Source organism: Mustela putorius, unplaced genomic scaffold (assembly GCF_011764305.1).
Source record: "Mustela putorius furo isolate JIRA1106 unplaced genomic scaffold, ASM1176430v1.1 tig00000139_pilon_pilon_pilon, whole genome shotgun sequence".
Classification (NCBI taxonomy): Eukaryota; Metazoa; Chordata; class Mammalia; order Carnivora; family Mustelidae; genus Mustela; species Mustela putorius.
This window is the reverse complement of record NW_025421293.1, coordinates 5,057,850-5,070,691: the sequence shown is the minus strand read 5'-3', so window position 1 is coordinate 5,070,691 and position 12,842 is coordinate 5,057,850. Positions and strand designations below refer to the sequence as shown.

The 12,842-nt window shown below is 53.3% G+C and overlaps 1 protein-coding gene across 8 annotated transcripts in view; it reads right to left on the bottom strand.

The window, feature by feature from the left end:
- Window positions 1-12,351, bottom strand: part of LOC101689163 (general transcription factor II-I repeat domain-containing protein 2) — a 36,421-nt gene extending 24,070 nt beyond the window's left edge. For 2 of the 8 annotated variants that reach the window (XM_045074925.1, XM_045074930.1), the window contains exons 1-3: window positions 12,114-12,346; window positions 10,154-10,257; window positions 2,676-2,814 (exon numbers count right to left, since the gene is read on the bottom strand). In XM_045074925.1, the coding sequence (XP_044930860.1) occupies window positions 2,676-2,814; window positions 10,154-10,252 (238 nt within the window). In that variant the 5' untranslated portion in view covers window positions 10,253-10,257; window positions 12,114-12,346. Of the gene's footprint in view, window positions 1-2,675; window positions 2,815-10,153; window positions 10,258-12,113 lie in introns of all 8 variants that reach the window. The other 6 variants (XM_045074929.1, XM_045074928.1, XM_045074926.1 and 3 more) reach the window with 5 other exon arrangements.
- Between the last annotated feature and the right edge of the window lie 491 nt (window positions 12,352-12,842).

The window sequence follows — 12,842 nt, the reverse complement described above, 5'->3', positions numbered from 1 at the left end:
TGGCTCAGTCAGTTAAACATCCAACTCTCGATTTCAGCTCAGGTCATGATCTCAGGGGCATAAGATCGAGCTCTGCCTCGGGCTCTGTACTCAGCTCCACTGAGCATGGGGCCTGTTTAAGATTCTCTCTCCCTTGCTTGCTGCCATTCTCTGCCTGTGCTCACGTGCACACTCTCTCTAAAATAGATAAATAAGTAAATATTTAAAAAAATTTTAAAAACTCACAAAGACCAGGGCATTTTTGATGAATAGGATAATGTAACAGTGATCATCACCTCTGAAATGAATCTACGAGAAAGAACTATAAATAATTCCACAGACAGAGAACAGTAGTAGCTCCAAGGAAATGATAACAGAAATGCTATTTGCTGTATAGTCTGAAGGTAACAGTCATGGTATGGGGAGACCTTTACCATGGAATGAAAGTAGAGGCATCACTACAGACATTAAAATTATAAGGCAAGTGTTATAAACCATTGTTCTGGTCACCAAATTTGACAACTTACATGAAAGGAACTAGTTAAAAATGAGGTTGAAAGTAATATTAGAAGTGCCTGAGTAGTTCAGTCGTTAAGCATCTGCCTTCAGCTCAGGTCATGATCCCAGCGTCCTAGGATCGAGTCCCACATCGGGCTCCCTGCTTGGCAGGAAGCCTGCTTCTCCCTCTCCCACTCCCCCTGCTTTTGTTCCCTCTCTCACTGTGTCTCTCTCTGTCAAATAAATAAATAAAATCTTAAAAAAAAAAAAAAAAAAAGAAAAAGTAAGATTTACTGAAATGCGTACCAGAAGAAATAGAAAGCATGAACAGTCCTGTATCTGGAAAGCCAGCCTGTATCTGGAAAACCAACTGTGAAACTTGGAAAAAAATCTGTAATTAAATATCAACTATTGGGGCACCTGGGTGGCTCAGTGGGTTAAGCCACTGCCTTCAGCCTGGGTCATAATCTCAGGGTCCTGGGATCGAGCCCCGCATCAGGCTTTCTGCTCAGCAGAGAGCCTGTTTTCCTCGCTCTCTCTCTGCCTGCCTCTCTGCTTACTTGTGATCTCTCTCTCTGTCAGATAAATAAATAAAATTTTAAAAAAATATATCATCTATTAGAAATCCAACCAGCAAGGAGCTTGGGGGGCTCAGTTGGTTAAGTGTCTGCCTCTTGGTTTTAATTCAGGTCATTATCTCAGGGGCATGACACTGAGCCCCGTGTTAGGCTCCACGGTCAGCGGGGAGTCTGCTTCTCTCTCCCTCTGCACCGCCCCCACCCCCTTACCCACGGCTTGTGCACTTTCTCTCAAATAAATAAATACACCTTTAAAAAAAAAGAAACTCAGCCGGCGCCTGACATGAGTGGAATGAGAACCAGCATCATGTTCATCAATTACACACTCACTGTATTATTTAAAGTTTGCTTCATGTCTGAATCTATCTTCCTGAGCTTGCAGACCCTAATTTTGGTCTTGGAAACCAGTCTGAACTAATCAATCCCTCTCTCCTTCCCATATTTGTATGATCTTGACATGTAAACATATATTTATGTCCGCATGTCCTCTGACAACCCTTGGGAACATCTACATCTCTATCTCCCCTCTCTCTCCACACTCACATTCACATTATATCCTCTGAGAAAACTTTTGTGGGTCTTTTCCTCCCCTTTCTTGGTTCTAGAAAATACTAAGGTGCCTAGTCAGTATTTGGTAGATGACCTACCATGGTAGAGATCATCGCTATGCAAGGTGTAGGTTTTAACTAACACCCTAGACTAGTTTCCGTCACATATGACCCACAGGCTCACTGGCGATCCTCACCACCCATAACACATTGAAGGCTCTGATGGTCCCATAGTGAAAAAGGGAAAATGGTTATTAACTCAGAGGACTACCTAACAAGCCCTGAGTTTTTTCCCTTTCTTTTGGGAATAAGTAAAATAAGAATTTTTATTTATTTTTTATTTTTACTTTTAAAGATTTTATTTATTTATTTGACAGAGGGAGAGAGAGCCAGAGAGGGAACACAAGCCAGGGGAGTGTGAGAGGGAGAAGCAGGCTTCCCGCCGAGCAGGGAGCCTGATGCCAGGCTTGATCCCAGGATCCTGGGATCATGTCCTGAGCCGAAGGCAGACGCTTAACAAGTAAGCCACCTATGCGCCTCCCCACATTTTTTAAAAATAAGAATTTTTTAAAAGATTGTATTTATTTTTTTTTCAGAGAGAGAGAGAGAGAGAGACATGGGGAGGGGCAGGGGAGAAGGAGAGAGAGAATCTTAAGTAGACTCCGTGCCCAGCATGGACACTGAAGCAGGACTTGAACCCATGACCCTGAGATCATGACCGCAGCCGAAACCAAGAGCTGGATGCTCATCCCACTGAGCCACCCAGGTGCCCCAGAATTTTTTTAAAAATGTGGGTTTATAAAAGGAGTCGAAGATCGTTTACTCTATGTTCCTCACATTTCTTTTACAAAACCAGGGTGCTCCTGAGGACACAGGACAAAAGCCACTGGCCCTGTTTCTTGGACTCCTCACTGTGAGGCAGCTGACTCATGGGGATGCCAAGTCACAAGACAGGTATCAGGATCACTTTTAGGATAATGCTTAGGGCGCCTTCAAAGAAAACATCACGTAAGTCCTCCTATCAACTATTTTAAGAGTTACGAATACAAAGGACAAAACTGTTAACACCTACAGTATTTTGCAAAATCCTTCTGTAAATCGGTCCTGGCGTTGACAAAAGCGCGTCCTCTCTCGGTTCCGACGACAAACACGTTCGTCTCATACATGGCGATACAGGCCACTTCCGCCTTGGACTTGGCCAGTTCTTTACACTGAAACAGACATGAGGAAGAGGGTTACACACCAGTGTTATACACACCCAAGTCTAGTGGAGCCCCAGAGATCTGTTTTGAGAAGAGAGCACGGGGGCGCCTGGCTGGCTCAGTCCACAGAGTGTGTGACTCTTTTTTTTTTTTAAGTCCTTTTTTTTTTTTTTTAAGATTTTATTTATTTATTTGACAGAGAGAGAGAGAGAGATCACAAGTAGGCAGAGAGGCAGGCAGAGAAAGAGAGGGAGAAGCAGGCTCTGCTGAGTAGAGAGCCCGATGCGGGGCTCGATCCCAGGACCCTGAGATCATGACCTGAGTCGAAGGCAGAGGCTTGACCCACTGAGCCACCCAGGCGCCCCAGAGTGTGTGACTCTTGCTGTCCTGATTGTGGGCACATGGTGGGCACAGAGATTACGTCATTAAGAAAACTATAAAATTAGGTACAAAAATGAGTATTCATTTAGAATGAGAAAAATCCCCCAAAGAAACAAAGCAAATCCACCAAGCAAATACCACAAACATCATAAAACCTAGAGAACATATTTTTATTAAGATAATTATGATTTATTTTTTATTTTTTAAATAAATTTTTAAAAATTTTTATTAACATATAATGTATTATTAGCCCCGGGGGGTACAGGTCTGTGAATCATTAGGCTTACACATTTCACAGCACTCACCATAGCACATACCTTCCCCAGTGTGCATAACGCAGCCAGCCTCTCCAAACTACCCCCCCGCCCCCCCATCGACCCTCAGTTTGTTTTGTGAGATTAGGAGTCTCTTATGATTTGTCTCCCTCCCGACCCCATCTTGTTTCATTGATTCCTTTCCTACCCCCCAAACCCCCCATGTTGCTTCTCCACTCCCTCATATCAGGGAGATCATATGATAATTGTCTTTCTCTGATTGACTTATTTCGCTAAGATTTATTTATTTTTTAAAAAATATTTTATTTACTTATTCGACAGAGAGAGAGGGATCACAAGTAGGCAGAGAGGCAGGCAGAGAGAGAGGAGGAAGCAGGCTCCCTGCTGAGCAGAGAGCCCTACGCGGGGCTCTGAGATCATGACCTGAGCTGAAGGCAGAGGCTTTAACCCATTGAGCCACCCAGGCGCCCTGATCACTGTGATTATTTGTTCTTCATCCACTGTTCCTGGCCCAGAGCTCCTAAAACCCTTGGAATTTCTTAAGAGAGCAATAAAGAGGTCTTTTGTCAAGATTAGTGTCGGGACGCCTGGATGGCTCAGTGGGTTAAAGCCTCTGCCTTTGGCTCAGGTCAGTCCTGGGATCGAGCCCCCACATCAAGACCCGCATCAGGTTCTCTGCTCAGCAGGGAGCCAGCTTCCCTTCCTCTCTTTCTGTCTCTCTGCCTACTTGTGATCTCTGTCAAATTAAAAATAAATAAATAAAAAAGATTAATGTCAAGGTTCATGGGGCTGGTTGCCAGGGGAACCAACCACGTGAGTGGAGGAGTGGCACTTTCGGCCCGCCCCCTGGCCTCCAGGCAATGGAAAAAAGGCTAGAAGCTGAGTTCAGTCCCTAGTGGCCAGTGATCTAATCAGTCGTGCCTATGTAAGGAAGCCTCCCTAAAACCCCAAAAGGACAGCGTTGGGAGCTTCCAGGCTAGTGAGCATGAGGGCTTTAGGGAGACTGGCCCACCGGAAGCGGACACGGAGGCTCCACACCCTTTACCCAACCCTGCCCTGCGCCTCTCTTCCATCGGGCTATTCCTGAGTCACATTCTTTGGTAGTAAACGGTGAGTAAGATGTTTCTCCGAGCTCCGTGAGCTGCTCTAGCAAATCAGTCTAACCCAAGGAGGGGGAGGGGGCCTCTGGAACCTTGATCTACAGGTGACAACCTTGACTTGATGTTAGCCTCTGAAGTGAGGGGCGGCCTTGGAGGGTAGTGGGGTCCTTACCCTGTGGGCTCTCACGCTCTCTACACGGTCAGCACTGAGTCAGACTGTAGGACCCCCGGGCGCCTGGGTGGCTCAGTCGGTTAAGCGTCTGCCTTCGGCTCAGGTCATGATCCTGGGGTCGGAAGATCGAGCCCCACATCAGGCTCCCTTCTCGACAGGGAGCCTGCTTCTCCCTCTGATCCTCCCCTGTTTTGTGCTTTCTCTCTTTCTCTCTCTCAAATAAATAAAAAATTCTAAATTAAAACAACAACAACAACAACAACTGTAGGACACCCAGTAGCTGTCAGAGAATTCCTGCTGCTTGTCAGAATCGGGGGCAGGGTCTTCACAGCTGACACCCCGCCCCTACAACAGGACTTTTTCACCTGATAGTTTTGCCAAAGGACTCTGATTGCCTCTTCCTAGGACAATTTTGTAAACTTTTCTATAGACAGAATAGAGAGAGAACTTAGTATTTCTTCCAACCTGGTTGATTACGTTTTTATTATTGACGGTAGAGATGCATAGAAGGGGAAAATTCGTACCTAAGACACACTCTCTGTTCATCACGTGTATGCCCTACAGACCAGAAATCTGTCACATCTACCTTGTGTAAATCCTTCCAAAGACTGGAAAAAACGTGTGGTGCGTTTATAACTATGTTGGTGGGTATATGCCCGACCAGAGACACCTTCAGTTTTGACAAACAAATCCTCTATTTACAGCTGAGAAACAGGGGCGCTTGGGGGGCTCAGTCTGTGAAGCTTCTGCCTTCCGCTCAGGACCGGGGTCCTGGGATCGAGCCCCGCATGGGGCTCTCTGCTCAGCAGGGAGCCTGCTTCCTCCCCCCCCCCATCTCTGCCTGCCTCTCTGCCTACCTGTGATCTCTGTCAAACAAACAAATAAAATCTTAAAAAAAAAAAAAAAAGTTTCCCTGTTTAACAACTGAATCTTCCACAGACTAGTTTCGGGCTCTGTACATTGAAAACCTGCCTCTCGGCTTTCTGCCTGTGTCCGGAGAGGAGCCCCTGTTCCCACCAGGGTGAACTCGCGTCCTACCGACCCCCGATGTTCCGTTACTGGGTGGCCCGGCACAACGGACTGGGAGAATGTTCCTGGAAACCATCCCCCACGGGGGCGTCCAGCAGGAGCTCAGCCTCACTCGGAAGCCACTGCAAGCCACACGAAGACGCTGCACTAAATGTATCCCCAACGGAGCTTTCCCCTTTGGAACCCCAAAGATGCCTCGGTCCCCGCATGTCACCGGACCCAAGGCATCATGGGAGGCAGAATCCTGCCCCCCCCCGTCCCCACAATGTCCACGGCCTAATCCTCAGAGCCTGGGAATGAATATATCACCTTAGGTGCAAATGGGTTTGCTAGCTGTGGTTAAGCTTTAGGATCTTGACAGCGGGGGATTTTCTTGGACAATTCAGGTGGGGCCAGTGTAACAATCACGGCGGGTTTTGATAAGGAACGAGGGAGGCAGAGGAGGAGGGGTGACTACGGAAGCCGAGGGCAGAGGAGTGCCCTTGCTGGAAGGGGCCACAAGTCCAGAAACGCAGGTGGCCTCTGGAAGCTGGAAAAGGCCAGCCGCAGTTTCTCCCCGGGAGCCGCCTGTCGGGATGCAGTCCCCTTGATACCTTGATATCAGTCCCATAGGACTTGCCCCTTTTTTTGAGATTTTATGTATCTATTTGTCAGAGAGAGAGAGAGAGCGAGAGAGAGCGAGCACAAGCAGGGGGAGCAGCAGAGGGAGATGGAGAAGCAGACTCCCCGCTGAACAAGGAGCCCAACATGGGGCTCCATCCCCGGCCCCTGCGATCATGACATGAGTCAAAGGCAGATGTGTAACCAACAGAGCCCCCCAGGCGTCCCTCACAGAGCCTGTTTCCCACCTCCTGGCCTCTAGAACCGTCTCCCAGTGTGGGCTGCTTTGAGGCACTATCTGGGGAACACAGGGGTGGCAGTGGGGGGACAGTCCGAGCAGGTCACAGCGACTCTGCCGATGCGGGGAAGAGCTGACTCAGAGAAGCGCACAGACTCGCGCGCACTGCTGCGACTGCCCCACGGGCCCGGGAGGGGACACAGATGCGCCCGCTCCGTTCGCGTCACGGCAAATCTCCCTGCATCTCTGTTGCGTGAACCAGAAATTCAGCACTTCATCTACTGGAATTAGAGAACCCAGTATCAGGAGAAATCACTCATTTTTATTTTTAATTTTCAAAGATTTATTGATTTATTTGAAAGAGAGAGGTGCTGCTCAAGTACACAGTGGGGAGGGGCAGAGGGGGAAGCAGGCTCCCCACTGAGCAGGAAGCCCGACGCGGGGCTCGATCCCAGGACCCTGAGATCATGACCTGAGCCAAAGGCAGAGGCTTGACCCAAGGAGCCACCCAGGCGCCCCTCTTCTTAGCTTCTTAAAGCATATTACAAGCAGCATTTCAGAGGGGCTCACACTCCCACTGGGACTGTGGGAGAGGCCATGTCACCCTCTCATGACGGATGAGGATCATTATTTGGGGGCTGGACTTTGAGATGCTGCTTCCCGAGAACAGGGCATGGAGGGGGACGTAGTAACTAGATGGTGAAAAAACATGGCAGACACTACTTGTTTCAGGGTTCTCCAGAGAAACAGAATGAAAAGGAGACTCTCTCTCTCTCTCTTTCTGTCTCTGACATGAGCTTCCGTAGAAGGAACTGGCTCCTGTGGTTATGGAGCCTGAGGAGTCCCATGGTGGGCCTTCCTTCAGCAGCAGACGCAGAGGAGCCGGCGGCGTAGCTCAGAGCCCTGAGAGCAGAGGACGGAAGCTGTAGATCCTACGCTGAGTCCGAAGCCCGAGAACCAGGAGATGGATGTCCCCGCTCAGGCGCTGGGCCAGATAGGGGAGTCCACCCGTCTTCTGACTTTTCGTTCTACTCCGCCCTCCATGGACACCCGCCCCCCGCGGGGAGGGCGGTCTGCTCCGCTCTGTCCTGTCCCGCCACTCAAGTGCTCGTCTCTTCCCGAAACACCTTCACAGACCACCCCAGAGGTCGTGTTTAACCAGATGTGTGGGCACCTGCGGCCCGGCTGAGTTGACAGACAGAACTAACCATCACACCCGCCTCACCAGGTGACCGAGGTGAGCCTCACCAGGGACCAGGTCATGCTGGCGTCATGGGACCCTCACGCAACGGGACGAAGTTGGGGGGATCTCACCTCTGTGGTCTTCTTTCCGAAACCCCAGTCCAAGCAGAGGAGAAACCCGGTGAAACCCAAACTGACCGATTCGAAAACATCCCTACTGGGACTCTGCGAGACCGTCGAGGTCGTGAAAATCAAGGGGCGACTGGGAAGCTGTCACAGACCAGGGGTGCCGAAAGAGACCTCATGACTGAAAGCAACGTGATGCCCCAGGTGCCCCGGGACAGAGAGAGGACATCAGTCAACATGCGCATGAAATCTGGGGCGTCTGGCTGGCTCAGCCGGTGGAGTGAGCGACTCTTGATCTCAGGGTTGTGAGTTTGAACCCCATGCTGGGTGTAGAGAGGACTTAAAAATAATAAAAACAAAAACAAAAAAAAAAACCAACTTTTTTTTTTTAAAGGATGTATTTATTAATCTGAGAAAGAAAGAGAGAGAGAATGAGGAGGGGCAGAGGGAGAGAAAGAATCCCAAGCAGACTCCCCACGGAGCGTCCACCCCGACACGGGGCTCCGTTGTACAACCCGAGATCATGACCTGAGCCGGAATCAAGAGTCGGACACTTAACTGACGGCGCCATCCAGGTGCCCCCCAAAACCCAGCTTAGTTTCCACAGGGTCGAGGGAGTAATTTTGTTCAGTGAGTGCAGAGTTTCCGTTGAGGAAGATGAGAAAGCTCTGGAGACCGATGGGGCTGAGAGCCACCTGACAGGGTGGATGGCTTTAATGCCCTTAAACTGGTTAAAGGGGTTAAAATGGTACATTCTGTGATCTGAATCTATGTATCTTACCACAGTTAAAAAAGAAAAAACAACAAGTCTTGATGTTCCCCCCTATGAAAACTTTACAACTCACATCCAATCTGTCGCTAAGTCCCGTGAACTCTACAGACCCTTCCGGAAGCATCGCTGCGTCCCACCAGCACCACTTCCGGCCTCATCCATTCCACGGAAGTCTCCGCCTGAACCACAGCCTCAGCCCGCCAGCCGGCGTCCCAGCCGCCCTCTCTTGTTCTACGGTCACCGACCGTCCACACAAGCACATGCCCCCCGCGTGACCCCTTCATTCGGAACCTTCCGAACGCTTCCCACCACACTGCAGAGAAAGCCCCAGAGCTCTGCGTGATCTGGCTACCCGGGGCCTCTTGTCTCATCGTTATTGGACTTCTTGATGCGCCTTGAAAATACCACACTTGGGCGCCCGGGTGGCTCAGTGGGTTAAGCCTCTGCCTTCGGCTCAAGTCATGATCTCAGGGTCCTGGGATCAAGGGACGCATCGGGCTCTCTGCTCAGTGGGGAGCCTGCATCTCACCCCCACTCTCTGCCTGCCTCTCTGCCTACTTGTGATCTCTCTCTCTGTCAAATAAATAAACAAAATCTAAAAAAAAAAAAAAAAAAAAAAAAAGTACGGCACTTGAGCACCTGGGTGACTCAATAGGTTGAGCGTCCAGTTCTTGGTTTTGGCTCCGGGGCGTGAGATCGAGCCCCACATCAGGCTCCACGCTCAGCACAGAATCTGCTTGAGATTCTCTCTCTCCCTGTTCCTCTGCCCCTCCCCGGCACTCGCCCTCCCTCCCTCTCTCTCTCTCAAATAAAGAAAGAAAATCTTAAAAAAGAAAAAAAAAAAAAAGGGCCAGCTCCGTCATTTTACAGAATGTCTCTTAATTTGGCTTTGTCTGGTGTTCCCCCATTAGATTCAGGTCATGCAGGAACCACAGAATCAGTGACGTCCCTTCCTGGTATGTCACATCGGGAGGCATGTGACGCTAATCTGTCCCATTATCCTGATGTCTGCTCTGACTGCTTGATGAAGGGCCCATCTCTCAGGCTTGTCCGCCTTTATAAAGGTGCGGATTTCCCATTTCTAACCAGTAAGTATCTTGTGATCGGATCCCTTGAAGGGATGTGCATTTCTCACCAAGTTTTGCCCCCAAGGTCCATTTTACACACTGCAGCTAACGAGGAGGTATCAGCGGACTATTAGCTTACCTCTGAATTCAGAACAAAAGCATTCTCAACCAGGGTAACAGAGGCGCGCTCGTTAAACGTTCAGCTCTGGAAAGCTCACACTGATTTAATTACATCCATAATGTAAGGAGCGTCTTTAAACATGACCCGATGAACCCGGGACCTCCATGGAGAAGGCTACGGCTACACAGACAGGGACATCTGTCTGTGGTGGGGTGGTGACCCGGCGCTGGTATTTCAACAGTGGTCCCACAAGGGGACATTTTATAGAACTGAAGACTGTCTCACCATGGACTCCAGAGCAGACACGAGGAACGTCACCACCATCCTGCTCTCCGAGGACTCCTCATTTTCCATAGGCAGAGCAGACACTTCCACTTGGGCCATGATCCCTGTCCAAGAGAAGTCACAAGACAGTGAGCGGTGGAAATCCTGTGTCCCCCGAGCACGTGTGCAGAGCTGCGAGGGTCCTCGCCGATGACCTAGTTCTAATCTCCCTTTACCGGTGAAGAAACTAACCAGAGACCCAAAGTAGTTTGGGGCGCCTGGGTGGCTCAGTCAGTTAAGCATCTGCCTTCATCTCAGGTCATGATCCCAGGGTCCTGGGATCGAGCCCCGCATCGGGCTCTCTGCTCAGTGGGGGGCCTGCTTCCTCCTCTCTCTGCCTGCTTGTGATCTCTCTCTGTCAAATAAATAAAATCAATCTTAAAAAAAAAAAAGGCAAAATGAGAGTCAGAACACCCTTGACATGGCCCAAGGCATGTGGAAACAGACTCAGTAACCAAGAGGGACAAGACAAGGTGAGCATTATTTCCAAGCGGGGCAGCCTGAGAACGAGGACGGGAAATGTCCAGGCTGAAGGCCCAGGCAAAGACCCGGAGCTCAGGGCAGCAGACTGCGGGGCTGACCAGCAGGCAGGCAGATAGGAGAGCCGGCCCTAGTCACCGCTGCTCCGTAACACCTGCGGCAGCCCGTCCCCATGTCTGTGGGTACTGACGCCCCAGGAGCCGGTCACACTAACCATCTCCAGCCCCGGTCGCTAAAACCTGAAAAACATTCCCCTTGAGAGGCAAAGTTGGGCCCAGCAGGTGCACTCCCTGGTATGCACCCACGCCCGTGGAAAGCAGGGCCCCCCAGAAAAGTGCGTGTGTGGGGGTGCTTGGGTGGCTCTGCCGGTTAAGCTTGGGGCTTCTGATGTCAGCTCAGGGGTGACCTCGGGGTTGTGTGACCGGGCACCATGTGGGCAGGTGCTGGGTGCTGGGGCCGGAGCCTGCTTGGGATTCTCTCTCCCCTCCCCCTCTACACAAAAACAGAAAAAAAACCCAAAACAACCACAAAAATGTACATGAATGTTCACGGTAGCATTATTCATGATAGCCAAACCGTGGAAACCGCCCCCAAATCCATCAGTCGGTGCGGGGGAAGCATGGGGTCTGGCCCTACAAGGGCTCGCTCTTGAGCCATAAAAGGGACCATAAAGGGGAGGGAAAGACGCGGACACCCAGGCCCCCTAGGATGACCCCAGGTGTGTGGGGCACGTCGGAGCCGGCAGGGAGGGCGGCTGCGGGCGGCTGCGGGGGGCCGTGCTCTGCGGCTGGACAGCGGGGCCGCTTCGCCGCAGCCCGAGGGCTGACCCCACAGCCCACCCGACAGAGCCGCGGCCGGCGCGGCGGAGCGTGGGTGCCCCGGGGGAGGACGCCCTCCGAGTCACACCCAGCAGGCACCACCGCCCCCCGAGAGCCCCGCGGCTCTCCTTCGGGCCTCCGGGTCGCTCTGCGGCTGACCCGCACGACGCCGGACGCCGCCCCGCGGCCCCGGCCCCCTCCAGAAGCCCCGCCCCGCGCCCCGCGGCCCCGCGCGACGAGGGGGCGGAGCCCGACCGAGCAGTCCCGGGCCACAGCGCGGCCCCGCCCCCTCACACGCCGTCGGGCACGTCCGCCGGGCGGGGCGTGACGTCACGCGCCCGGAGCCCGCAGACGCCCGCCCCCGGCGCCCCCGCGCAACCAATCAGAGGGGACGGAGCTGCGCGGCCGTGCGCGCGCCCGTGCTCCCCCGTCGGGGCTTCCCCGCCCCACCCCCACTCCCGGGCCCGGCCCGCGGGGACCGGGGTTCGGGGGCCGCAGGGCGGCGGCGGGCGCATCCCCGCTCGGTGCCCCGGGCCGGCCGGCCTCCCGCCCCAGGCCTCCCCGCCGCCGGGTCGCGGGCGCAGACCGTTCCCGGGGCGGCCGCGGCGGGGCGGGCTACGCACCTGAGTGCCCGCCGGGGGCAGCGCCGGGCGGCCGCGGGGTCCAGGGCTGGGCGGCGGGGCGGGCGGCGCGGGGGCGGGGGCGCGGCGTGCGGGCGGCGGCCCGGCCCGGCTCTCCGCCGCTCTCCCTCCTCGCTCCCTCCCCCTCGTTTTTTCTTTCTTTCCTCCTGTTTTTTTCTTTTTTTTTTTTGGCTTCCTGGAAGGCGGCCTCGGCTCGCGCGGCCGCAGCGCCCCCAGCGGGAGCCGCCGCTTCCGGTGCGCTCGGGCCGCGGCGCTGCGGCCGTGGGGGCGGGGCGGGGGCGCGGGGCGCGGGGCGGGGGCGGGGGCCTCGGGGCGCGGGGCGGGGGCGGGGGGCGCGGGGCGGTCGCCCCCTCCGCCGCCCGCTCCGCCGCCCCCTCCGTCCCGGACTCCGCGGCGAGCGGCCGGCCCCTGTGTCCCCGCGCCCCGACCCCGCCGCCCGCCTCCTTTCGTGCAGCGGCTCGCGGCGGTTTCCGCCCTCCTGCGTCGGGGGCACCGCAGACTCGGCTTTAGTCCTTTTTAAATTTTATTTACTTTTTAAGATTTTATTTATTTATTTGACAGAGAGAGATCACAAGCAGGTAGAGAGGAGCAGAGAGCCCGATGCGGGGCGCGATCCCAGCACCCTGCGATCACGACCCGAGCCGAAGGCAGCGGCTCGACCCACGGAGCCAGCCAGGCGCCCCCCCACAAAGACTCTCCTGAAGTTTGTAT